This window comes from Rhinoderma darwinii, unplaced genomic scaffold (assembly GCF_050947455.1).
Source record: "Rhinoderma darwinii isolate aRhiDar2 unplaced genomic scaffold, aRhiDar2.hap1 Scaffold_107, whole genome shotgun sequence".
NCBI classification, from domain to species: domain Eukaryota; kingdom Metazoa; phylum Chordata; class Amphibia; order Anura; family Rhinodermatidae; genus Rhinoderma; species Rhinoderma darwinii.
The window spans coordinates 285001-311339 of NW_027461949.1; the positions used below are offsets into that span (position 1 = coordinate 285001).

A 26339-nucleotide genomic window follows, 5' to 3' on the forward strand; every position below is an offset into this window, starting at 1 on the left:
ATCCTATAAAGTATCACCGCTGGGGTCATGTCGTAGGAAGTTCTTCATTCAGCCTTGGATGACATTTGGGTTTCCTATTGGTCTGTTGATGCCGGTATTGGCTGGCAGCCATGATGGTTTCTAGGACTAATGGCACTTAAGGGACACGTTTTATAAAGTTGATGATTCCACTGAGACGTATGAAAATCAAATTAATGCGATTCTGGGAATCTCTGAGTCTTTTCTGGTTATTTTTCCTTTGTTTATATAAAATAATACATTAGGACGTGGAGTCATGCAAGTTATTTAAGAGACTAAAATATTAACTATACAGGGGACCAGCGACATGATTGTCAATACAATTTTACAGCCTTCAAGATCCCAGCGCACATAACTCCTATAAGGGCCTATTCACATCACAATTCGCTTTCCGTTCCGGGGTTCCGTCGGAGGTTTCCGTCGGGTGAACCCCGCAACGGAAAGTGAAACCACAGCTTCCGTTTCAGTCACCATTGATATCAATGGTGACGGAAACATCGCTAATGGTCTCCGTTCGTCACCATTCCGGCAGGTTTCCGGTTTTCCGACAGAATCAATAGCGGAGTCGACTGCATATGGCAGTGAGAAATAACTGTTGGCAGTGCCATCACGTCTCTCCCATCCCCCTCAACAGAAAAAATCAAACAGATTTTTTTTTTTAAATGACCTGTGCTGTTGACCAGTTCAATGTGCACTACAGATCCCAGCATGCTCTACTGCCAGAAGGAAATTAATTACATGGGTGTATTTAGAATTTTGAAACCATAACATCTCTATTGGCTCCTCATCGAACAGAGAAGGTGGGAGAAACACACATTGGGTACAATCTGTCCATGCCAATCTATGCACATTTTTATTTTCTAACCTACAACTTGTACAGTGAGGGCTAGAATCTGATTGGATGCCATGGGCAGCACCACTTAGGACCTTGTTGCCATGGACTGCATCACAGAAGCGTCGTCATCCAGTCACGGAATTCTCAGCAGGAACGGTCAGTGCGAGGCAGATATCGAGGAGAGAGGAGCGGCTAAGCACTACTGCGTTTATCCCGGCTGGGTTCTTGTTTCTTTTGTTTCTATTTGAATTTTTTTGTTTGTTTGTTTTTGGATCTACCTTCCAGACCCACACTTCCGAGTGTGTGGAGGAAGAGGCAGCCAGATGGCTGCATCGGGGGCTGGTGGAAAGTTCCAGCCCCGGAGATATCTCCATCGTCCCGGGAAAACCCCGTACAGCCGGGAGCCTGAGAGACATCAGAGGCAGACTGGCTTTTTTGGACGTCTAACGGCAGCATTGGGGATCGTGCCATTTCTTAAAAATCTGTGGAGAACACCAGATAAAGAATCGGGCCGATACCTCAAGCTGAAGACTCCACCACCACCACCAACATCTGCAGCCCCCACCTGCTCAGCAATGGAGGAACATCAGGTGCCAAAACCCACCATAACATCAGGTGAGGTCCCGGCCCCTGCCCCATTGCCCAGGAGACCATCTGCCTGGGAGCTGCCACCAACAGCTGCAGTCCCTACCCGTGCAGCAAGGGAGGAACATCCGGTGCCCATACCCACCATACCATCAGGTGAGGACCAGACCACTGCCCCATCTCCCAAGAGACCAACTGCCTGGGAGAAGTTTCTGGCAAGAAAGCCACTAGTCTCTGCCACAAACAGGGGGTCACCAGTAGTGGCTCGAAAATCCAGGGTCCGCAGTGCACCTTATGTGTTACCACCGCGCATTAAAGTGACTGCCAGACAGGTGCATAAGACCCCACTATGGGACACTATGGGTGGTGCATCACGCAGGATGCTGAGAGCCATGCTGAACACGCCATTGGCAGATGATTGCAGGTGCTATGTCAGCGATGAGGGAGACTATGTGCGGTACACCTTCTCCAGAGACACCATCTATCCGGAGAAGGAGTTCCACGGGGAAATTTCATTTCGCTGCAAAAAGATCTAGTGGTGGAGTCTCCTGCAGCGTGCCGGTAACATCAGGGCACTCGCTGCGATTTCATATGATTGATTTTCTGGTTTTGACATTTGGCTTGTTTATTGGACTACTCTTTCTGACTGCCGCCTGCCCTGACCTATGCCTGTTTATTTGACTACGCTTGTTTGCTGCCTGCCCTGACCCCGGCCTGTCCATCGACTACGCTTGTTTGCTGCCTGCCCTGACCTTTGCTTGACCAGCGACTATTCTTCTGCCTGACGATTTGGTACCTTGTGGTCTGTAGATGTGGGTCATTGCCGTGTTACTTTTCAGGGTGATCCCCGCTACATACCTTTAGTGCCCCCCTGCTTTTAAGGCAGGCCTGCACTGATGATCCCCCGTTCTCTCACAGAGTGCTAACCATTACACTATGGAACGTGCTTCAGGTCGTAACCCTTAAACCAGACTCCAAGTCTCCCACTAGAACTCCCCACCACTGCCTGGTGGCCCCTTTGTATGTTCCCAAGGGTCCTCCTAGCACACGGGTACTTTCAGTGTCCCCTGATTTTCAAGGTTGGCCCGCCCTGATTATCCTTGGTTCCCTCCTGCTGATGCTGCTGCTGGACAGTCTGGCCGAGATTCAGAGTGCTAACCATTACACTATGGAACCTGCTTCAGGTCATAATCCCTAAACCAGACTCCAAGTCCCACACCAGAACTCCCCACTACTCCCTGGTGTCCTGCTTAATTGGAGCCGCCATGTCTTGCTGATAAGGGGTGAAGGGATAAATCAATCACCAGGACAATGGGAATGTAAAGGACCTGAAAAATAATATAATAATAATTAATAATGCTCCCCATGTGCAGGGCGATGTCAAAACCAATGTTGAGAGTGGTACCTGGCGGTTTTAAAAGAATTATGCAGATTTTACCTTTTGCTCCAACTGGGGTCTTGGTCAGAGACCTCCTCTCCCTCTGACAGTCTGTTATCTGATGTAGGAGATTCCCTCATCCCTGCTTGCCTATCACAAACTGTCTTCTGATCCTCACCCATCTGCCAAGTATCATCTGCCAGTGCCTGTACCCTCGGCGTGCTTCACCGTTGTATTCTGGTCCGCTGGGCCAGCCGCTACTCACACCGGGACCACCTCAAGAGGTAGCGACCTGGTAGTCTCCCCGCAGCGAAGTCCAGATCCCCGTACGGGGGTTAAAGGGTGAAGACTGGGGAGGCTACTTAGACAACGCCCTTAGAGGTGGCCCTAAGCCAAACCGGTGGAGTAGCACAGTGGGTCCACAACCCGCTGGTCCTAACACTCGCTGCCTCGTCCTCTGATCAATGAGAGATGGAAATGTCCTATATTGGTGTTCTGACTCTTGAAGGGCCCATGCCTATCCCTGGGACAACTTACTCTGGTAATTGACTCTACTCTGGGCCTCAGTACTGGGATAACTACATCTAATAAGATAGAAGAGGCATCCTTTCCCTCTCACAGTATTCCAGCTGATGGAGTAGACTTGTTTATCCCGGAATCCTCTGCTGACTGAGGAGTTCATGAAGCATCTGTTAAGGACGCAACTAGGACAATGTAATAGAAATTGTCGACTCTCTAAAAAAGGAATTGCTCCAATCAGAGACCATTGCCAAATCACAGAATGAACTGATTAATAAAAATGAGGAAATGGAGAAAAACAATTCTGGACATAGGAGACCGATCCATTCTCAACCACAATTGACTTTGAGGAATCCTGGATTTGGTCTCTAAGTCACCGACTTCATGAGATTTCTGCCTCCAGATGTCTCCACCGTAGAGAAAACACTGGCCCCAAAGCTGAAAAATCTTCCCCCAGAGTTGGACAACTTTACACAATCTTATCATCACATCGAGATCATTGCCTACAAATGGAGATTCCCATCAAACTAGTAATGTCCAAAAACATCCATCATTATGTCTTCACAACACGGCCTGCAGCTCTGAAAGTCTGAGAGAAATGGAAACTCCTGTCCCATCACCACCGAGAACCTCCGTCACCACCAACATAAAAGAAGAATCCCGGAAACTCAATCATGAATGGATTATAGCTGGACGGGGATGGTAAGTCTAAATACTCACTGCTTTCCCTGATGATAATTTAGGATGTGCTAATACTCGTTACATGATGTCTCTGCAGGATTCTGTCGTCTGAATACAAGTTCACACGACCACTCTCATTGTTTTACCTTGACCTTTTAGGCTGTGTTCACACGTTGCAGTCATGTCACTGTTTTTCCAAGACTCCATGGCAAAAATGCTTTTTTTTTTTTTTTTTTGCAAAACCCCTGTGTTCTTGCACGTAGTGCAAACTGCAGAAAAAAATCTGTGATATGACCGCAATGTATGACATCCCCTTTAAGACTATCAAACATTCCTCCTTGGTACTGCCGCTGATCTGCAGATGTCTGTATTCTTTGGTTATGTATTTATTATATTTCAATATTAATCTTCAGATTGTCGCTGGTAGAAGATGGCGGCAAGTACAGATAAATAAATGCTAGTCTTCTACGCAGCCTCTAGTTAGTTAGTTAGTTAGTTATTTAGTTAGTTAGCTAGTTATACCTGTTTCTTGGAAAGCTGAGTGACTACTAATATTACCAGTATTAAAATTCCCATAACAGTTGGGTCCCAAACGGCAAATGTGTCTCATCATCGAGCATTACAGGGGAAGAAGTGTAGAACATGGCAGATTTACCTTTCAGGAGTTTGGGAAAGCTGGGTGACATGCCAGTTAAGATTTGTAATGGAGATCTTATTGGTTATGGCCGAGCTTTCTGTTTTATAATAATAATCTACAGAATGTTGGTTTTGGTCTCCTCCGCTCAGAGTTTATAAGATTCCTGATTGAACTTGCTCTGAAATGTTGTGAATATTTCTGGTTTCTTGTCATTCCAGGTTTGCGGAGCTGCAGACATTCGGCTCCCTGACGTTCAGACCCATAGAAGATGGACATTGTGACGCCGTCGTCGAGAGGCCGACGTATATCATGAAGTTAGATGCAGGTAATGTGTACATCTGATTAGGATTGTCACGACTCGCGATACCAGAATTTGGACTTCGATACCGATACTTTGTGTAGTGTTGCGACTCTTGATACCAAAACGATACTTTGCCAACTGTAATAAAAAAACAAAAGTTCCATTCACTGATGTGAGGCACGGGGTGTGAAGAATCTTGAACCTCCATGTGCCGCACATTAAGTATTTCACATTACTTCATTTTTTTACTTTTTTAAACTTTAATGTACTGGCATATATCTATCTATATACCAGTACATTAGCCTGTGTACTGATGGGTATGACCTAACAACTGCCTGTTTACTAAGTATGCCCTAACAACAGGAATATACGGTCAGACAGCCTTGGTGTCCTTCAATGGACCCTGGATTGTCTGCCCATATATGGTATGTCCCTCAAGCATCACAGGGATTCCCCTTCTCGTTTTCCCCTTCAATGCTGCGGTCAGCTTCGATCACAGCATTCAAGGGAATAGCATCGCAGATCAGAAATTTCTCTGATCTCTGGCAATAGAGCGGGGCTGCGGCTGTGTAATACAGAAATTGCACCGCTCCTGACATCAAGTGTACGCACAGTCAGCATGAGGTGATGCGACCAGCTAATGAGCGGCGGCACCGGGACTGAAGACCGAATATGGGGGTGTTTTGCAGTGCGCCCGCCATGTTCTCTGTATTCAGTGCCGGCGCTCATTAGTGCAGCTCTGGCCGCATGCTGACCCCACGTGCACACTTGTCAGGAGCGGGGCAATGGCTGTATTACACGTGTATTACACAGCCGCAGCCCTGCTCTGACTACATTTATGTGAAATAACGTGTAGCACACGGACCCATTGATTTCAATGGGGCTATTCAGACATGCCTGAATTTTCACACCGCGAGTGTCCGTTGCGTGGAACTCCCTGCTTGTCCTATATTGGTCCGTGTTTGCAGAACTTGTCGCCTATTAATGTCTATGAGTGCATGAAAACCACGAACAGCACACGGACGACATCCGTGTTCTGTCTGTGTTTCACAAATCAATTACATAGAAATACTGATGCCAATACGCAACGCACACAGACATGAAATGTAGAAAAAACGCTGCGTTTTTAACGTGCACAAATCGGACACGCTCATCTGAATGTAGCCTTAGGCTCATTCACATATCCTTGTCCTTTTATATGGCTGCAATAAACTGACTGCATACAGATGGCTTCCATGGGCAGTCCGTTTTTTTTTTTTTTTTTTCACGGACTCCTAGACCAGAATGGGTGAGACCGATCTGCAAATACTGACCGGGATAGGACCTGCCCTGAGTTTTTCAGATTGAGAACGCGGATCCCTGAAAAAAACAGATAGCACACTGAAGAAATTAACTGATGTGTGCATGAGCCCTAAGGCCCTGTTCACACAAAGATTTTTGGCGCTGATTTTGATGAGGAAACCGCATAGCAATCAGCGCCAAAAAACTGCAGAAATCGCCCCCGATGATTTCAATGGAAGGCAGAGCGTTTTTTTCCCGAGCAGCTTTTGGCCGCTCACGGGTTTAAAAAGAGCAGCATGTCCTTTCTTGCCACGGTTCCGCCTCTGACCTCCCATTGAAATCAAAGGGAGGCAGAAAAATTCTGCAGCGTTAGATTCCGAGAAAACCGCGTCAAAAAAGCGCAGGCAGGTCAAGATCTGCCTCAAAAACACAGATTTTTTTTCTGCCTGCAAAAAACTGTGTGAACAGGGCCTACGGTTTCTTCCATGTAGCATCTCAACAATCTCCGGGTACTTGCTGTTCTCGGTAGGGGGGAAATGGGATGCGCCAAATGTTTACTGCACTCCAATCCCTTTATTTATATTCTAGGAAGGATTTTTAGAAGTGTAGTTAACAAGTCTTATGTAGCCTGGGAGGCGGCTGGCAGGGCATGTGCCAGGGGGTGCTAACCATTTACGAGGCTAGGGCAGAAAACGGAATGTTTGCCCCAGATGAAGAACAGCCGAGGTTATGTCTAGTGACCGCACAGTCACGGCCTGTGAATAAATCTGTCTAAAACATAATACAGTCAAATTCCTGTAATCCGCCATCTGATAATCTAGAAAGTCTGATCATCCTGCCCTTGTTTCCGGCACAGAGCTGCAGAATAACCAGGAATCTGACAAGACTGGACTGGTTAAAAGACATGGACACGGCTGCTAGGATTTCATTGTTTCCTTTATTCAGCCCTGGAAATTAGTTTTTTACATTATTGTGTGACTGTCCAATAATCCAGAATGTCTGATAATCCGGTTTTGTTGATTTTTATATGTTCACAGGAAGAGATGGTAGATTTTAGGAAGCAAATGTGAGTTTATTGTTACTAATATTTGAATTATTTTATTTTTCGTTGTTCCCAGGTGTAAATCTCTATCACCACTTCTGGGATTTTGTCAATCTCTATATTACACAACATATTAACAACTCCTTCAGCACCGACGTCCATATTGTCATGTGGGACACAGTAAGTATTTTTTTTTTCTTTCTTAAAGGGGTATGTGTTATAAAAATGGAGGCGGTGGGGTCCCTTTGTTGACCCTCCCCCTCCTCTGTTGGTCTGAATGTAGCAGTACTGTAACCTGTCATACGTGGATATCCATAGCTTGGCATTGCCAGCATGGAAACTTATCCTCTTTGGACAATTCCTTTTTGTTACAGGACCCTCCAGCAATCATCTGTGAACCTGATGCCAAGTGTTCATTTCCCCTGCAGCGCCACCACAGGGGAAATGAAGCATTACACGCTGCCTATTGAAATCAGTGGGCTCTCTCTGTAATGCCAGGACACTCTTTGTAGTAGTTCTGGCTTGTGCTCTGAAAAGGAACCCTGCCCGAATAAAACAGAATTCCCTCTTTGGGGATTTGAGATTGGGTTTTCTCCAGACTACCCCTTTAACTTCATAACATTGCTGGTTGCACACGCCCTAGTACAGGGGTCAGCACTCCAGCTATTGTGAAACTACAACTCCCAACATGCACTGGCAGCCAAAGACTTTATTATTATTCTATCCACATGCTGTCAGGCCATGCTGGGAATTGTAGTTCTACAACAGCTGGAGTTCAGAAGGATGATGACCCCCATTTTCTATGCCTATCCCGCTGTGTTCATCACGCTGTCCTCTGTGATGCTATGGCTACGCTCGGTACTCCGAGACAATCTGATGTCTCACAGACACCGAGAATGTGCAGCTGCATCCCCCTCCTCTTCCTCCGCTATTTCTTCTATTTTCTGTATTCCTGCAAATATTTTGAGGACTTTTACGTTTTCTGAACATATACAGAGAGCCTGCAGGCAGGGAAGGGAACTGTGAGGGGGGGGAGGGGACATGTTACTTTCCACTAATAAGATGTATTACAAAGTTTCATATATTCACATGAACTACGGATTAGTACAAAAACATTATCACGATAGATACACTTTAATTAGTGTATAATAAAAAGTTCTACTTTCTAAGGTCAACTTTATAATATATTTTGTGTTTCAACGCCTCTCTATTTTCAAAATCCCTGCTCACTGTCAGTGAATGGAAACATTCTTATCCCGATCGTGTCTCGCTGACCCAGGTGCACGGTTTGGTTTCCATTACTGTCGGCCAAGACGTGGCCTCTTTATAGAGACTTTTGAAGCTGGAGTTTTCTGTTACCACCTGCAGCACTGACCCAGTCATACACAACCTCGGGGACAGATCTGATTATTCTTGGGCGTGAGAACAGGAAGCAAATTCTTCTATATTTTTACGGCGCTGGGAACACAGGCTGGTGAATTGCCAAGTGTACATTGTGCCAGTATGAGACAAGATTTTCTGTAGTAGGAGGGAGAATTTTATTGGAGCCTCTATTAAATGGAGATTAATTCACCTGCACCAAATTCCTAATTCCCCCAAAAAATATCAAATAATACCCGGTTTTCCATAGACCCTAAGTGGTATCTAAGGCCTGATTTACACGAGCGTGTGCGTTTTGCACACGCAAAAAACGCTGCGTTTTTTTCGTGCGCAAAAGGCACATAACAGCTCCGTGTGTCATCAGTGTATGATGTGTTGCTGCGTGATTTTCGCGCAGCCGCCATCATTATGACACTCCGTTTGGATGTTTGTAAACAGTAAAGCACGTGGTGCTTTTCTGTTTACATTCAGAGAATGACAGCTCTTGCGCGAATCACGCAGTTCGCACGGAAGTGGTTCCGTGCGGCATGCGTGGTTTTCACACACCCATTGACTTCAATGGGTGCGTGATGCGCGAACAGTGCACAAAGAAAGGACATGTCGTGAGTTTTACGCTGCGGACTCACACTGAGCAAAATTCACGCACTGTCTGCACTGCCCCATAGCCTAATATAGGTGCGTACGACACGTGTGAAAAGCACGCGCGTATATTACGCTCGTGTACATAATAGACTTGAGTTCAATTTAACCTTTTGAAGCCTTTCCTTTTTCATTTTTACATTTTTCTAATACACTGTCAGTGCGTCAGTCTTCAGGGCATGACCACACATGGCGGAATTCCTCCGCAACTGTCCGCATCAATGCCGCACCTAATCCGGGTTGCGGATTACGGCTGCGGATCTGCACAAAATGTGCAGAAAATTGATGCGGACTAGCTGCTGCGGACTGCGGGAAAAGTGCTTCCCTTCTCCCTATCAGTGCAGGATAGAGAGAAGGGACAGCACTTTCCCTAGTGAAAGTAAAAGAAATTCATACTTACCGCCCGTTGTCTTTATGACGCGTCCCTCCTTCGGCATCCAGCCCGACCTCCCTGGATGACGCGCCAGTCCATGTGACCGCTGCAGCCTGTGCTTGGCCTGTGATTGGCTGCAGCCGTCACTTACACTGAAACGTCATCCTGGGAGGCCGGACTGGAGACAGAAACAGGGAGTTCTCGGTAAGTACGAACTTCATTTTTTTTTACAGATACATGTATATTGGGATCGGTAGTCACTGTCCCGGGTGCAGAAACAGTTACTGCCGATCGCGTAACTCTTTCAGCACCCTGGACAGTGACTATTTACTGACGTCTCCTAGCAACGCTCCCGTCATTACGGGAGCCCCATTGACTTCCTCAGTCTGGCTGTAGACCTAGAAATACATAGGTCCAGCCAGAATGAAGAAATGTCAAGTAAAAAAAGCAAGACGCATCCGCAGCACACATGACATGTGCATGACAGCTGCGGACTTCATTGCGGAACTTTGAATCTCCATTGAAGTCAATGGAGAAATTCCGCCATGAGTCCGCCACTGCTCCGCAACAGACAGAGCATGCTGCGGACACCAAATTCCGCTCCGCAGCCTATGCTCCGCAGCGGAATTGTACGCATCGTGTAAACGAACACTGCTAAATTAAAGTGAAAGTCAATGTAGAAACGGCTCCGCTGCGGATTAACGCTGCGGAGTGTCCGCAGCGGAATTTAAGTGCAATTCCGCCATGTGTGAACCCGCCCTCACTGTTGTTTTGGCATTCTATTCATAAATATGAAAATTATTGACACTGTTCATTGCATGAAAAATAATCAGAAAACCTGCTGTCTGTTTGTAGGGAACTCCTTAGTTTAAGAGAAGTGCAAAAATCGATGCTGATTTCATAATCTTTATAGGGTATGAAGCTCCATTTTTCCTGTTGCAGAGCAAAAAATCTCAGATTTCTGTTCACACAGCTATGGGGTTATATATGATACATTTCGGTCTTCTGCAGCCACCACTAGGGTGAGTTTGTTAAAGATCTATTTATTATGCAATTTAATAGTAGGTGTATGTAGGGAGCGCCCCCTAGTGGTGGCTGCAGGCACACATAATTTTACTATTTAAAGGATAACTACACGTTCAACAAACTTCTGACATGTAAGAAGTTTTGATTGGTAGGGGACTCAGCACTGAGAACCCCACCAATCGCTAAAACGAAGCAGCTGAAGCGCTCATGTGAGCGCTGTGTCACTTGGTTTCTGTTCGGCTCTTTCCGGAAAGCTGTTGTATCGGAGTACGGGCTCATAGACTTCCGGAAAAAGCTGAACAGAAATGAATCGGCTGAGCGCTCACACGAGCCCTTCTGCCGCTCCGTTTTACCGATTTGGTGGGGGTCTCAGTGCATGTACCCCCACCAATCAAAACATGTGACATGTCAGAAGTTTATTGAACATTTAGTTACACTTTAACTCTATGGCTGTGTGAAGGTAAGTTAAAGGGGTTGTATTCAATTGAATTAGAGCAGAGTTGCAGTACTGCAGCACGGCCACTATAGCCACGGAGCCATCTGCTTCTGACACCGGCCACTGCACAACATCTGGCGCCCGGAGGCAGCCTGGACAGCTGATAGGTGCGGTGTCGGACCCCCACCGATCATATGATGATAACCTATCCTGTGGATAGGTCATCAGTATGAAAAAACACCCCGTTCCTGGACAACCCCTTTAACGATTTGGGGCTCTTTATAAGAAAAATAAAAAAATGTAGTCCTAAACCCTATAAAATAAATAAGCAAAATCAGCACAGAATTATAGACATATAAAATAAAAATAAATCCTACACTTTAATCAGCGTCTTCCATTTTAAGAGCTGCTTGTATCTATTGTTCAATTTCTTGGCCCCTTGAGAAGTGATCAGAAAGTGATGACCAGTCCTGCTTATCTTTATTACTATCCTCCCTTCACAGCTCCCAAAATAAATGGTTCAGGGTGGAGATGACCTTCCAGAGCCAGCGATCTCTACACAAAGAGCGCTATTTTTCATTCCGCAATAGAATTGAAAAATGATTTACCAAAGCCAGAGGTCGGCGCACCCCTTCCAGCGTTCACTTGTCGATCAGCAGTTGCACTTGGTCTCATAGGGTTTGGGTGGATTCATGGGCCGTCTAGCGGGATAGGTAATCGGCTTATCCTCCCTGGGCAGATGGTTCTGCTTTCTAAAAGGAAATTGTCCCCGGCAACCTGTCGTGTTCTGGGCCAGACTGTGTCAAAGGAGAAAATCCTGATTTATAATCCACTGTAATCTCCTCAACCATTGAGATGTGAAGCTCCATGGAGACTGAACAATTCTCTGTGTCCGGGATCACAATGACCACATTATCATCTGCCCCTGACCATCTACTCCCTCTAATACGGTCTAGTTCAAGGCTGATAAGTGACGGTTCTGTGTTGCTTTTTTATTTGACATATCACAATCATTCATCTGGTATTATAAAAATGTGCCCCCCCCCCCCAGCTTGACCGCCACTCTATTTAAAATCCTCAAGGGTTCGGACCACCGTTCTCTCAATCGGTTGGGAATCCCGGTGTTGGGGCCCCCAGTGATCTGACAATTCTCATCTATCCTGTGGATAGGTAATAATTGTCAATTCTGGGAATACCACTTTAATTGAGATGCTCTGAATATTCTTATAGCTGGCATAGTGTCTTAGGGTATGTTCACACACAAACTCAAAAACGTCTGAAAATACGGAGCTGTTTTCAAGGGAAAACAGCTCCTGATTTTCAGACGTTTTTTAAGCCACTCGCGATTTTCGCTGCGTTTTTCACGGACGTTTTTGGAGCTGTTTTCAATAGTCAGTAAAAAAAACGCTCCAAAAACGTCACAAGAAGTGTCCTGCACTTCTTTTGACGAGCCGTTATTTTATGCGCCGTGTTTTGACACCAACGCATAAAATAAAGGCTCGTGGGAACAGAACATCGTAATTCCCATTGAAAGCAATGGGCAGATGTTTGTAGGCGTATTAGGGGCGGTTTTTCAGGTGTAATACGAGGCGTAAAACAACCGAATTACATCTGAAACCACTGCGTGTGAACATACCCTTAGAAGTCCAACACACTGAAATGTAACGGGTTGTATGGACTGTATTATAGTCCAGAGCTGCATTCACGATTCTGCTAATTGTCAATGGAATGAGTCAACAAGCTTGTCGACAGACCCACCCCTGAGGGTATGTGCACACACACTAATTACGTCCGTAACTGACGGACGTATTTCGGCCGCAAGTACCGGACCGAACACATTGCAGAGAGCCGGGCTCCTAGCATCATAGTTATGTACGACGCTAGGAGTCCCTGCCTCGCTGCCGGACAACTGTCCCGTACTGAAAACATGATTACAGTACGGGACCGTTGTCCTACAGCGAGGAAGGAACTCCTAGCGTCGTACATAAGTATGATCCTAGGAGCCCGGCTCCCTGCACTGTGTTCGGTCCGCTAATTGCAGCCGAAATACGTCCGTCAATTACGGACGTAATTAGTGTGCACATACCCTGACAGTTTAGCTCCTATAATACAATGGAGCAGTTAGTCTTCTCTACATCAGATCCTGGTATAAGATGACCCTTCCCAGAGTGTAAATCACTATAGGCTCTACAGCAATCTCTGTGCAGACACTGAGCTGACAAGTGGTAGTCTGCAGAATTATGAATGCAGCTCTGGACTATAATACAGGTTGTAATTCAGATTGGCTGGACTTCAGAATTTAGCATATCCTATTTTCCTGAAAAGTTTAGGGATTTGGATTAGGATCTTTGCCAATGTGCCTTCTGAGAAGCTTCTGACAGAGATCAGCATTGACTCCGCTGGTTATTCTATATAGTACAGAGGTGCCTCTTACTTCCTGAGTGAAATTGCCTCCCCTACTTTCCAAATTGAAGATGAGAAGATTCAGGGATGTCTGCCAAGTCCCCTGCAGTCAGAGAAGGGTCCTGTCTGAGGTGAACTTCTCATCTTGCCGCATGGATGGTGCACCCCTGTCTGCACAGTAATTATTCAGCAGAGTTTTTGGTGCAATGTAGAGAATTTGGGATTAGATGCCTTTGTACTAAACACGTTTTTTTCTGCAGAGCTTCTATGGCTATGGCGATTTGTTCAGCGAGACGTGGAAAGCTTTTACAGATTACGAAGTTACACACTTGAAAGCGTACGATTCTAAACGGGTAAGATGTTCCAAATATATTTCTCTTTGTTGTTTTATCATTTTTAAAGTTTTTTTTGTTTTATAGTTTATTGTTGTTTTAATGAAAAGTTTGGTAACTTTATAATATACTTGCTGCTTCAGTTCTTCCCCATTTTTTTTAAGATCCCTGCTTACTGTCAGTGAATAGGAATATTCTCGTTTACATCCAAAAGCTGAAACCTCATCGTATGTAACTGACACAGGTGCAGGGCTATTTCATTGTACCAGAGCTTTCTCTTGTAATAAGCCATCCTGCTGTGCCATCTAGATGTGATCATAACAGGTTTTCAGCCTCTGGATGTTTAGTGTTTTCATTCACTGAAAGCAAGGAAAGACCATGAAAATGAAGAAGAATTGAAATACAAAGTACTGTAGAAAGTTGCTGATTTTCAGCAGGAAGACAGCAGAGAACGTTAAGAAATGCCACAGTGATCAGGCCATGGAGGGTCCGGACAAAACAGAAATGTTAAATTACCATTCCAAGGATATCCTACTATTTTGAGTTTACAGCTCCTATTCAGTCCTATGTGTCTCCATGGTTACAGGCTACAAGTAAACGCTCTGTAGTTGGATCCTGCAGTCATATTGCAATCCATCTGTCCCCTACTTGCTTGCATATACTTGGCAGGAACAGCAAGAAGTAGGGGACAGTTATTTGCAGGATCTGACAGCACATTGTTTGTTTGTAGTCTGTAACCATGGAAACACAAGTCTTCATTGGAGCTGTAGATCCAAAACATTAGGAGATTTTTAATCAAGACTATTTGCAATGTTAATTCATTTTTTATTTTGCATGCAATGGGGGAAATTAATATTAATGGTTACAAAGGTGGACAAGTGACTGTTTTTAATTTAAAGGGGAAGTGCTCTATAATCACGAGCATGCGTGACTGCCAGTAATGTGTGTTATCTGAATTTTGCACTAAAAAATTGCAACTGCTCCAATTGGGAATGGTGATGTATAAAACAAAGTTAGACTTGGGGGTCATTAGTCATGTTTTTCTGGACATATTTAGTAATATCCCCTTTTGTATTTATGTTCCTTTAAGGACGCTGTGTTTGCGCTTCTGCCCAGAATGAGATACGGGTTATTTTACAACACGCCGCTGGTAAGCTCGTTATCCGGAGATGTGACGGGTGACAGAAGAAGTATTGTTTGAAGACAGGAGATGCGTGCTTTATTAGTGCAGCCAATTTCAGCGCTTTTTCTTTCTCTAGATCTCAAATTGCCGCAGCACGGAATTGTTCAGAGCGTTTTCACAACATGTACTTTTCCGGCTGAATATTTCCCAGGAAACTTTAACCCCTTAGTGACCACCAATACGCCTTTTCACGTGAGTCACTAATGGGCTTTAGGCTAGACTGACGCCTTTTCACGTCAGCCTAGTCTAAGTCCTGCACGGGTCTCCCGTGCAGGCAGGAGCCGGGGCTCTGCTGTCTGATGACAGCTGAGCTCCTGCTCCAACGCCCGCGATCGAAGTTTACTTCGATCGCGGCCGTTTAACCCGTTAAATGCCGCCGTCAATAGCGACCGCGGCATTTAACTTTGTTTACAAAGGGAGTGCGCTCCCTCTGTCACCCATCGGCGGCCCGCGAATGCAATCGCAGGTCTCCGATGGGGTGTCATGGCAGCCAGGGGCTTGATAAAAGCCCCCAGGTCTGCCCGGAGGCACGTCCTAACAGATTGCCTGTCAGATTTACACTGACAGGCAATAATGCTCTGGTATACGAAGTATACCAAAGCATTATAGCAGCGATCGGAACATCGCACAGTAAAGTCCCCTAGTGGGACTAATAAAAGAAGTCATCAAAGTGAAATAAAGATTATTAATAAAAAGTACAGTAAAAAAATAAATAAAATAATTTTTTTCCATAAAAAGTGTAAAAAAAAAAAAAAAAAAGTACACATATGTGGTATCGCTGCGACCGTAATGACTCCATTAATAAAGTTAATATGTCATTTAAACCGCAAGGTGAACACCGTAAAAAAAAAAACGCAAAAAACCATGGCGAAATTGCAATTTTTTTCCATTGCCCCCCAAAAAAGTCATAAAAATGAATCAATAAGTCCCATGCACCCCAAAACAGTACCATTCAAAACTACGTCTTGTCCCGCAGAAAACAAGCCCAAAAAATCACTACATTGATGGAAAAATAAAAAAATGACGGCTCTTGGAAAGCGACGATGCAAAAGCAAATAATTTTAGTTCAAAAGTGTTTTTATTGTGCAAAAGTCGTAAAACATAAAAAAACCTCTACATATGTGGTATCGCCGTAATCGTACCGACCCATAGAATAAAGGTAACATGTTATTTACGTCGCATAGTGAACGTCGTCAATTTAAAAACGCATAGAACAATGGCGGAATTTCAGGTTTTTGTTATAATCCCCCCCAAAAAGGTTAATAAAAGTTAATATAAAAATTATATGCACCCAAAAATGGTGCTATTAAAAAGCACAACTAATCCCGCAAAAAACAAGTCCTCATACAGCTATGTAGACAAAAAAATAAAAAAGTTATAGCTCTTTGAATGCGACTATAGAAAAACGAATAAAATAGCTTGATCATTAAGGCCTAAAATGGGCTGGTCACTAAGGGGTTAAAGGTGCGCTATAAATCAAGATGAGGGTTTGTTCCCGGGCACAGTTCATTACAGTCATATATATATATATTTTTTCTTTTTTAAAGCCTTCTGTAGGGATAAAGTAGAGCGCCACCATTCTCGTAAATTATATATGTATACAATTATTCATAGCCCGCCAACAATATATGGAGTACTTTTTCTTTTGTCAGACTGTTCAGGAACATATAACGTTAGATGGGAGGCTGGAGACTATAAAAGAGGTGCTGTCCTTATTGCTGCATTCCTCTATTGAAGCGAATGGGCCATCAGGCCTTGTACCCACTTTTATGCCCTTATTTGCATAGCCCTCGGTGCAATAAAAGTGGAATAAGAGTCGGTAACTTCTAAACTGATGCAACATGAAAGCCAGTCTGGTTACAAGCTGATCCAATGATTTCTTCCAGTGCAGTCTTCGGCATACCTGACCCCTACTGGTGGGTATTGAGGAAGGCACTTGAAGTGGGGAAAAGCATAAAGATTACATATACAAGATTAGAAAATAATGGCTGCTATTAAAACAGCGCCATCTTGTCCACAGGCTGTGTCTGGTATTGCAGCTCATTCAAGTTCTTGGAGCTGAAGTGCAATACCAGGCACAGCCCATAGACGAGTGGTGTTTTTTTTTTTTTGTCTTGCAAAAAATGTCATTTGACCACAACGTGTGAATAGATCCATTATTAACTGATTTACTTTCATTTTGGCTCTAGGAGGAGAAAATTCGAGTCACCATTCTTATACGCAGCACAGAGTTTCCAAAAATACTGAACTTAGATGAGGTAATCATTACCTTTCTGTGGGTGGCAATGCCCTGGGGTCATTTCTAACCACAGACGCTTCGTCTTTGCTCTGTGATCATCGGAAATAACATTGTGGCAACGAGTCTCCCAGGAAATCCGTAAAATAAAAATACAAATTAGCCAAATGGATAATAACGCTAAACATATTTCTTACTGATGTTCTCCCTCAGCTGGTCCATGCCTTGAAGTCTGTCCCACTCTTTCAAGTCACTGTGGTGGATTCCAAATATAGGTACGTAATATTATGTTTATAATATCCGAGAACGAGCTGATAATGCTTATCCAAGGTGAAATACACTGCGGGACGAATCCTAAATGAGGCCACGTGATCTGGAACCCCATATTGGAATAATAGATGGTCGGTCCGTTGATGAAAGGTGAAGTTTCATGAGGACATTAGGGCATCTAGACTTCATAGGGGGGGCACTTTGGACCCCTTCTATGAGCCAGAGCCGGCCCGTCTATGTATTACGTGGTCGGCCACTCATTTTAATGGCGGCCATGTAATACTACATTTTCCCGGCAGAGACCTCTGTAGGGGAAATATCTGTCCGGATGCCGATAACCGCAGATCACTGGGGGTTTCTAAATCTGTTGCCGTACAGCAGGTTTTTCACCAGGACTTTTATATATTTTGTTGCATTAAAGGGATATTTCTACAGAACACATTTATAGCATATCCATAGGACAACATATAATTGGCCGCTTACAGACCTGCGACCGACTACAATGTGGAAATCCGTGCACATTCACAGCCCCATTCTCCCTGCAGTGGCCAGTTCGCTCCTACACGTAAACTGAGACCATGGGATCCCATTCTCCTAACAGCTGGGGGTCCAAGAAGTGGGGTGTAGTCCTATGGATATGCCATAAATGTATCTTATTGAAATACCCATTGAATTTTATATTTTGCCTCTACACACCTTCAAGGGCCTGCTGTAGGGATTGTCAGGGTCCCAGTGGTCAAACCTCCACCAATCAGTAAGTACTACTTTGCTGAGACTGCTATTTGCAAGAAAACACCTTACAGGATAGGTGATAATTTTCTCATCGCTGGGGGCTCCACCGAACACTCGTTCTTCCTCACTGCTGAACCGCAGGAGGACATTAAATGTAGCGGTGGTCGAACATGCGCTGCCACTCTATTCAAAGTCTATGGGAATGACCGAAACAGCCGAGTACAGCTGTTCCCATTATTCTCATAGACCGTGAATGAAGCGGCAGGCGCATGCTCGATCGCTGATCCATTCAAGCTCATCCTCACTGAAGGGGGTGCGGTGAGGAGGATCTATGGGTCTGGGACCCCCGTTCTCATGATTGAAGGGGTTCCTAGCAGTGGTGCCCCCAGCGATCAGAAAATCGTCACCTGACCTGTGGATAGGTGATAATTTATGATTCTGGGTAAACACAATAAGACCGTAAAGGACAAGTTTTATTAATTACCGTTATCAGGACATTGGTTCCTTCAGTTATAACAGATTGAGCACTATACAGTGAATGTCCGCCCTTCAACCATTTTGTTATTGTAATCTAAACAGGTCCAAAATGAGGCTGATTATTTCTTAACCCCTTCCCGACATTTGCCGTACATGTACGTCATGGAAAGCATTGACTTCCCGCATCTTGCCGTACATGTACGCCGAATGTTTGGGACCGGCTCAGAAGCTGAGCCGGTCCCATCATCAACGGATCTCAGCTGTATCTTACAGCTGACATCCGGCTGTAACGGCGGGGACCGAAATTAGCTTCGATCCCCGCCATTAACCCCTTAAGTGCAGCGCTCAAACGCGATCGCTGCACTTAAGGTGTTTGCAGCTCATCGGAACCCCAGTAATGAAATTGCCGGGGTTCCGGTGGCTGCAATGGCAACCGGAGGCCTAATACTGGCCTCCCGGTCTGCCTAGCACCGAAGCCGGTCAAGATCCGCCCGGCGGCGGAGCCTGATCGGCTTCCGTAGCTGCCGGCAAGATGGCGCCGGGTCAGGAGCTGATCCGGCGTCATCAGCGGTGGAAGTCAGCTGTACTGTACAGCTGACATCCACCTGTAATGGCAGGAACCGGAGCTAGCTCCGATCCCTGCCATTAACCCCTTCGATGCAGCAATCGAAAGCGATTGCTGCATCGTAGCGGTTACTAGCAGATCGCCAGCCCTGACAGGCAATCAGGACTGGCGACTGCTGTTATGGCAACAGGAGACACAATGGTCTCCTGCTCTGCCATTACGGAAGCCGATTTAGGCCCCGCCGGGAGGCGAAGCCTAATCGGCTTGCTGTCAGTGAATGACTGACAGATCTAATACATTGCACTACATAGGTAGTGCAATGTATTAGAAAAAAAAAATCTGACCGTTGGACCTTCAAGTCCCCTAGTGGGACTTGAGAAAAAGTGTAAAAAAAGTATAAAAAAGTGTAAAAAAAAGTGCAAATAATGAAAGTTTGAAAACAATAAAAGTTTCAAGTAATCAAATAAAACACAATCCCCCTTTTACTCTTATCAAGTCCTTTATTATTGAAAAATAATAATAAACCATATGTATTTGGTATCGCCGCGACCGTAACGACCTGAGGTATCAAAATATTATATTATTTATTGCACGCGGTGAACAGCGTAAAAAAAACCCGTAAAAAACTTTACCAGTTTCTGTTTTTTAGTCACTTTGCCCTACAAATGTTAGAATAAAAAGTGATCAAAAAGTCGCACGTATCCAAAAATGGTACCTATAAAAACTATAGCTCGTCCCGCAAAAAACAAGCCCTCATACACCTCCGTCGACAAAAAAATTAAAACGTTATGGTTCTCACAACTTGGCGACAGAAAAAATACATTCTTTTTACAAAAGTAATTTTATTGTGCAAAAAGTTGTAAAACATAAAAAAGTGCTATAAATTAGGTATCGCCAGAATCGTACTGACCCGCAGAATAAAGTTAACATGTAGTTTATAATGCGTGGTGAACGCTGTATAAAAAAAAACAAAAAAAGCTGTGCCAGAATTGCGTTTTTTTTTTACCTGGCCTCCCAAAAAATAGGATAAAAGGTGATCAAAAAGTTGCATGTACCCCAAAATGGTACCAATAATAACTACAGCTCGTCCCGCAACAAACCAGTCCTCATACCACTAAGTCTATGAAAAATAAAATTAGTTATGGCTCCAATAAGTCAGGAAATAAAAAAATATGCAGTTGTGCCCGAGGGGAACATTTCTTCTGTTTGAAGAGGCGATTTTTCAAGGACCTAAAATTAGGGAACCAGGAAAGGGAGGGCCCAAACATATCAGCTGGAAGCGAGGGTGCCCGTATTATACCAGGACAACACTTCCTAGAAAAATTCCCCAAACTACAAAGGCGCGGAGTGCGGACCAAAAGGGGGATAATAAAGGACGCCATATATCAGTGCGACACTGGCCTGTGCAGAAAGGATTGTGTCACAGCGTAACACACATCTATGGATCATTTTATTGTTTTTTTTTACCCCATTATTATACCACCTGACTATGCCCCTTATATACTCCGCCCGGCTTACATGTACCCCCACATTATAAACGGAAACACCAGTAAGACTCCAAACAAAGCTACTACCAAGCAAAATCCACGCTCCAAAAGCCAAATGGCGTTTCCTCCCATCTGAACCCTACAGCGGCCCAAACAGCAGTTTCCTTCCACATATATGGCACAGTCATACCCGGGAGAACTCTTTTAGCAATTTTTGGGGTGTGTGTCTCCAGTGGCATAAGCTGGGCACGACATATTTGCCACTGAATGGCATATCTAGGGAAAAATATAAATTTTTAATTTGCACCATCCACAGCGCATTCATTTATGGAAAAGACCTGTGGGGTGAAAATGCTCACTACACCCCTTAATAAATGCCTTGAGGGGTGCAGTTTCCATAATAGGGTCACTTCTCAGGGGTTTATTTTTATTATTTCACATCTGAGCCTCTGCAGTTGTGAACCAATACTTTGTAAATCGCCAAATTAGGCCTCAATTTTACATGGTACGCTTTCACTCCTGAGCCTGGTCGACTGTCCAGGCAAGAGATTAGGGCCACATGTAGGGTGTTTCTAAAACCAGGAAACCCAGCATAATAATTAGAGAGCTGTCTTGTTATGGTGGCACAAGCCGGGTACCACATATTGTCCACATATCTGTGGAAAAAATCCCATTTTCACTCTGCAATATCGAGTTCACACTAATTTCTACAAAACACCTGCAGGGTTAACATGCTCACTACACCCCTAGGTAAATGCATTGAGGGGTGTAGTTTCCAAAATTGGGTCACTTCTGGGGGGTTTCCACTGTTTTGGGCCCACAGGCGCCCAGAAACCAATCCAGCAACATCTGCACTCCAAATGGCGGTCCTTCCCTTCTGAGCCCTGCCGTGTGCCCAAACAGCAGTTTATGACCACATATGGGGTATTGCCGTACTCGGTAGAAATTGCTTTACAAATGTTGGGTTCTTTTTTTTCCTTTATTTGTTGCGAAAATGAAAAAATTTGCGCTAAAGCTACGTCTTATTGAAGAAAAAGGATTGTTTTTATTTTCACTGCCCAATTCTAATAAATTCTATGAAACATCTGTGGGGTTAAAATGCTCACTACACCCCTAGATGAATTCCTCAAGAGGTGTAGTTTCCTAAATGGTGTCACTTTTTGGGCGTTTTCATTGTTTTTTCCCCTCAGGGGCTTTGCAAATGTGACATGGCCGCCGCAAACCATTCCTGCTCAATGTGATCTCAAAAAGCCAAATAGCGCTCTTTCCCTTCTAAGCCAAGCCGTGTCTCCAAACAGCCGTTTATTACCACATGTGGGGCATTGTTTTACTCGGGAGAAATTGCTTTACAAATGTTGTGGTGCTTTTTCTCCTTCAGTCCTTGTGGAAATGAGTAAAAATAAGCTAAACCTACATTTTCTTTGAAAAAATGTTGATTTTTATTTTCAGGGCCTACTTCCAATAATTTCTGCAAAAAACCTGTGGAGTCAAATCGCTCACTATACCCCTAGATAATTTCCTCAATGGGTGTAGTCTCCAAAATGGGGTCACTTGTGGGGGGTTTCCACTGTTTTGTCTCCTCAGGGGCTTTGTAAATGTGACATGGCCTCCGCAAACCATTCCTGCTAAACTTGAGCTCCAAAAGCGAAATAGCGCACTTTCCCTTCTCAGCCCTGCCATGTCGCCAAATAACCGTTTATTACCACATGTGGGGTATTGTTTTACTCGGGAGAGATTGGTTTACAAATTTTACAGTGCTTTTTCTCCTTCAGTCCTTGTGGAAATGAGAAAAAATTAGCTAAACCTACATTTTCTTTGAAGAAATGTTGATTTTAATTTTCACGGCCTACTTCCAATAATTTCTGTAAAAAACCTGTGCGGTCAAAATGCTCACTGTACCCCTAGATAATTTCCTCAATGGGTGTAGTTTCCCAGATGGGGTCACTTTTGGGGGATTTTGACTGTTTTGGCACTGCAAGAGCCCTTCAAACCTGACATGATGCCTAAAATATATTCTAACAAAAATAAGGCCCCAAAATCCACTAGGTGTTCCTTTGCTTCTGAGGCCGGCGCTTCAGTCCAGTAGCACGCTACGGCCACATGTGGGATATTTCCTAAAACTGCAGAAACTGGGCAACAAATATTGAGTTGCATTTCTCTTGTAAAACCTTCTGTGTTATAAAAAAAATTGTACTAAAAATTTATTTCTGCAAAAAAATATGAAATTTGTACATTTCACCTCTACTTTGCTTTAATTCCTGTGACATGTGTAAAGGGTTAAGACATTTTCTAAATGCTGTTTTGAATACTTTGAGGGGTGAAGTTTTTAAAACGGGGTGACTTTTTGGGGGTTTCTAATATATAAGGCCCTCAACGCCACTTCACAACTGAACTGGCCCCTGTAAAAATGGCCTTTTGAAATTTTCTTGAAAATGTGAGAAATTGCTGCTAAAGTTCTAAGCCTTGTGATGTCATAGAAAAATAAAAGGATGTTCAAAAAACGATGCCAATCTAAAGTAGACATATGGGGGATGTTAATTAGCAACAATTTTGTGTGTTATAACTGCCTGTCTTACAAGCAGATACATTTAAATTGGGAAAAATGCTAATTTTTGCAATTTTTCGCTAAATTTTGGTGTTTTTCACAATTAAATACTGAACATATCGAGCAAATTTTGCCAGTAACTTAAAGTCCAATGTGTCACGAGAAAAGAATCTCAGAATCGCTTGGATAGGTGAAAGCATTCCGGAGTTATTACCACATAAAGTGACACATGTCAGATTTGAAAAATGAGGCCCGGTCAGGAAGGTCAAAAGTGGCTAAAGAGGGAAGGGGTTAAAGAGTAACTAAACGTTCAACAAACTTCTCACATGTCATAGTAACACGTCAGAAGTTTTGATTGGTTGGGTGTCTGAGCACTGAGACCCCCACCAATCGCTAAAATGAAGCGGCAGAAGCGCTAAGCAGGTTCATTTCTGTTTGGCTTTTTCCGGAAAGCCGATGTAGCGGTGTACGAGTTCATAGACTTTCTATTGAGTCTGTACACCGCTACATCGATTTCCAGAAAGAGCCGAACAGAAATGAAGGGGCTGAACGCTCACACGAGAACTTCTGCCGCTTCGTTTTAGCGATTGGTGGGAGTTTCAGTGCTTGGACCTCCACCAATCAAAACTTCTGACATGTCACTATGACATGTCAGAAGTTTGAACATTTACTTACCCTTTAAGGGTATGTGCACACACACTAATTACGTCCGTAATTGACGGACGTATTTCGGCCGCAAGTAGTGGACCGAACACAGTGCAGGGAGCCGGGCTCCTAGCATCATACTTATATACGATGCTCGGAGTCCCTGCCTCTCCGTGGAACTACTGTCCCGTTCTGAAAACATGATTACAGTACGGGACAGTTGTCCGGCAGCGAGGCAGGGACTCCTAGCATCGTACATAACTATGATGCTAGGAGCCCGGCTCCCTGCACTGAGTTCGGTCCGGTACTTGCGGCCGAAATACGTCCGTCAATTACGGACGTAATTAGTGTGTGTGCACATACCCTAATATATATTAATGGTGTTTTTTTTCTGATACAGAGCTCCAAATCCCCTGCAAAGACATAATATTTTTTTATTTTCACTTTCTTTTTCATTTTAAATTCTTTATTAAATATCAATAAAAGAAAACAAACATTATCGTATCCAGTACTTACAGACACCATGTAGACAACTCCTTCAGACAACATATCAATTCGACTGCGCTGTTGATGCTGCCAAAAAAACGGAAACCTTAAGGAACGGAGACAAACGGAAACCATTAGCAATGGAAGCGTTACCATTGAAATCACTGGTAAGGCTAACGGAAAGCTATGGTTTCCGTCTGGTTTCCGTTCGTGGGTTCTCCTGACGGAAAGGTTTGACGGAACCACGAATGGAACCCCGAGGCAGATGTGAACGAAGCCTCACTTCAATGGAGGTTTACTGCAATACCAGACACAACCTATGGACAGGTGTGGCGCTATTTCTGGGAAAAAGCAGCCATGATTTTCTAATCCTGTATAACCCCTCTCTGTCTATGTAGCAATTTGAAGTTCTAAAAGGCAATGTATTGATAGTTCTCTCCATAACTGCAAACCCTTCATTGTATGTTTCTCTAGATCTCTTGGATTCCTTGAACAGCTGAAGATCACACATAACTCTGACATATTTATTGGGCTTCACGGGGCCGGACTGACTCATTTACCCTTTTTACCAAACTGGGCAGTTATATTTGAGCTGTAAGTCATTTTCTGTGTTCTCGTGTGTAATATGGTTGCCTCTCCTAGAATGTCTTCTCCTTTTGCATTAGGAAATTGCATGACTAGCAATTCCTTCATATATTGTTATTGTCATCGTCTTCTATTCGGGTGAGGGGCCCTGTGCTGCAAATACAGGGAGTGTGAGTCCCTGAAGGGTCCTGATTGGATTGGATTGTGAGTCCCTGAAGGGTCCTGATTGGATTGCACCAGTTTGTAAAGGGAGAGTTTTCCATAACAACATTATATTTAAGAATTACTATGTGTGTCTGACTGCAGAAAGTCGGCCTTCATTGCTATACTAGACAATCCTTAATGTCTATTGCGCAACAACTAGTGGCGTACCTACTGTAGAGGCAGACCCTATGACCACGCTAACGGGCCCATGGTAAAAGAGGGCCCGGAACTGAACAACTTCTACGGCTTCCTTTAAAACACTGTCTCCGTGTTTACTTGCAGCCACCACTAGGGGGAGCTCACTGCATATAGATTTATACAACTCCCATTGAGTTCAATACATATACAGTGAGCTCCCCCTAGTGGCGGTAGGGGAAGCAGGGAATTTGGAGTTTGTGAAAAGCAGAGCCCCAACCCCTATTTTCAAAAGAACAGTGAACATTAACTTAAAAAAAAAAATAGTTGGAGCTTTCAGTAGGGGGAATTCTGAATTTAGATATGGGGCACTATGGTTTCTGTGTATGCCCCTGATGATGACCTTATACTAATGGTCCTGTTGGTGCAAATGTTTCAGCAGTACAGCTTTTAGAGCTAGTTTTTTTTTTTTTTAAGCAAGCGTGCTGATCTGTCCATATATTCACATTTCTAGAAATGGCCTACCATGACGACACAGAATGGAATTTTCAATAAATATTTATAGACTTTAAAAATAAAAGCTAAGTTCTTTTCCCACGAGTCATTTGTGCAAGGTCAGCTCGGCATTCACGCAGCCCATATCTGTATGTGGATTATCAGAATCTGCCTATACCAGCGTCCATTAATCACAATGACAATGTCCCAGATCCATTAGTACATGTGCACCTCTGACTTGGTGTATTAGTAATCTTACCCTATTCATCTTATTTTAAGGGCACTTCAGAACAGAAGGGTTATATCAAATATTTAGAATAGGCATGATGAGAATTTGACATGTTGTATTGATACACATAGCATTTAATATACAAGACAAAACGTATAGAACCGCTAATTTTGAGAATTTTAGGAAGATTGCAGGACCA

At 44.0% G+C, this 26339-nt stretch overlaps 1 protein-coding gene across 5 annotated transcripts in view; it reads left to right on the forward strand.

Annotated features, from left to right (window-relative positions):
• LOC142699009 (EGF domain-specific O-linked N-acetylglucosamine transferase-like) overlaps positions 1-26339 on the forward strand; it is a 153413-nt gene that overhangs the window by 125203 nt on the left and 1871 nt on the right. For 4 of the 5 annotated variants that reach the window (XM_075847956.1, XM_075847954.1, XM_075847957.1 and 1 more), the window contains 7 exons: positions 4872-4978; positions 7354-7457; positions 13795-13887; positions 14957-15016; positions 17239-17307; positions 17499-17560; positions 24967-25086. In XM_075847956.1, coding sequence (XP_075704071.1) covers positions 4872-4978; positions 7354-7457; positions 13795-13887; positions 14957-15016; positions 17239-17307; positions 17499-17560; positions 24967-25086 — 615 coding nt within the window. The remainder of the gene's footprint in view (positions 1-4871; positions 4979-7353; positions 7458-13794; positions 13888-14956; positions 15017-17238; positions 17308-17498; positions 17561-24966; positions 25087-26339) is intronic. The other variant, XM_075847955.1, reaches the window with a different exon arrangement.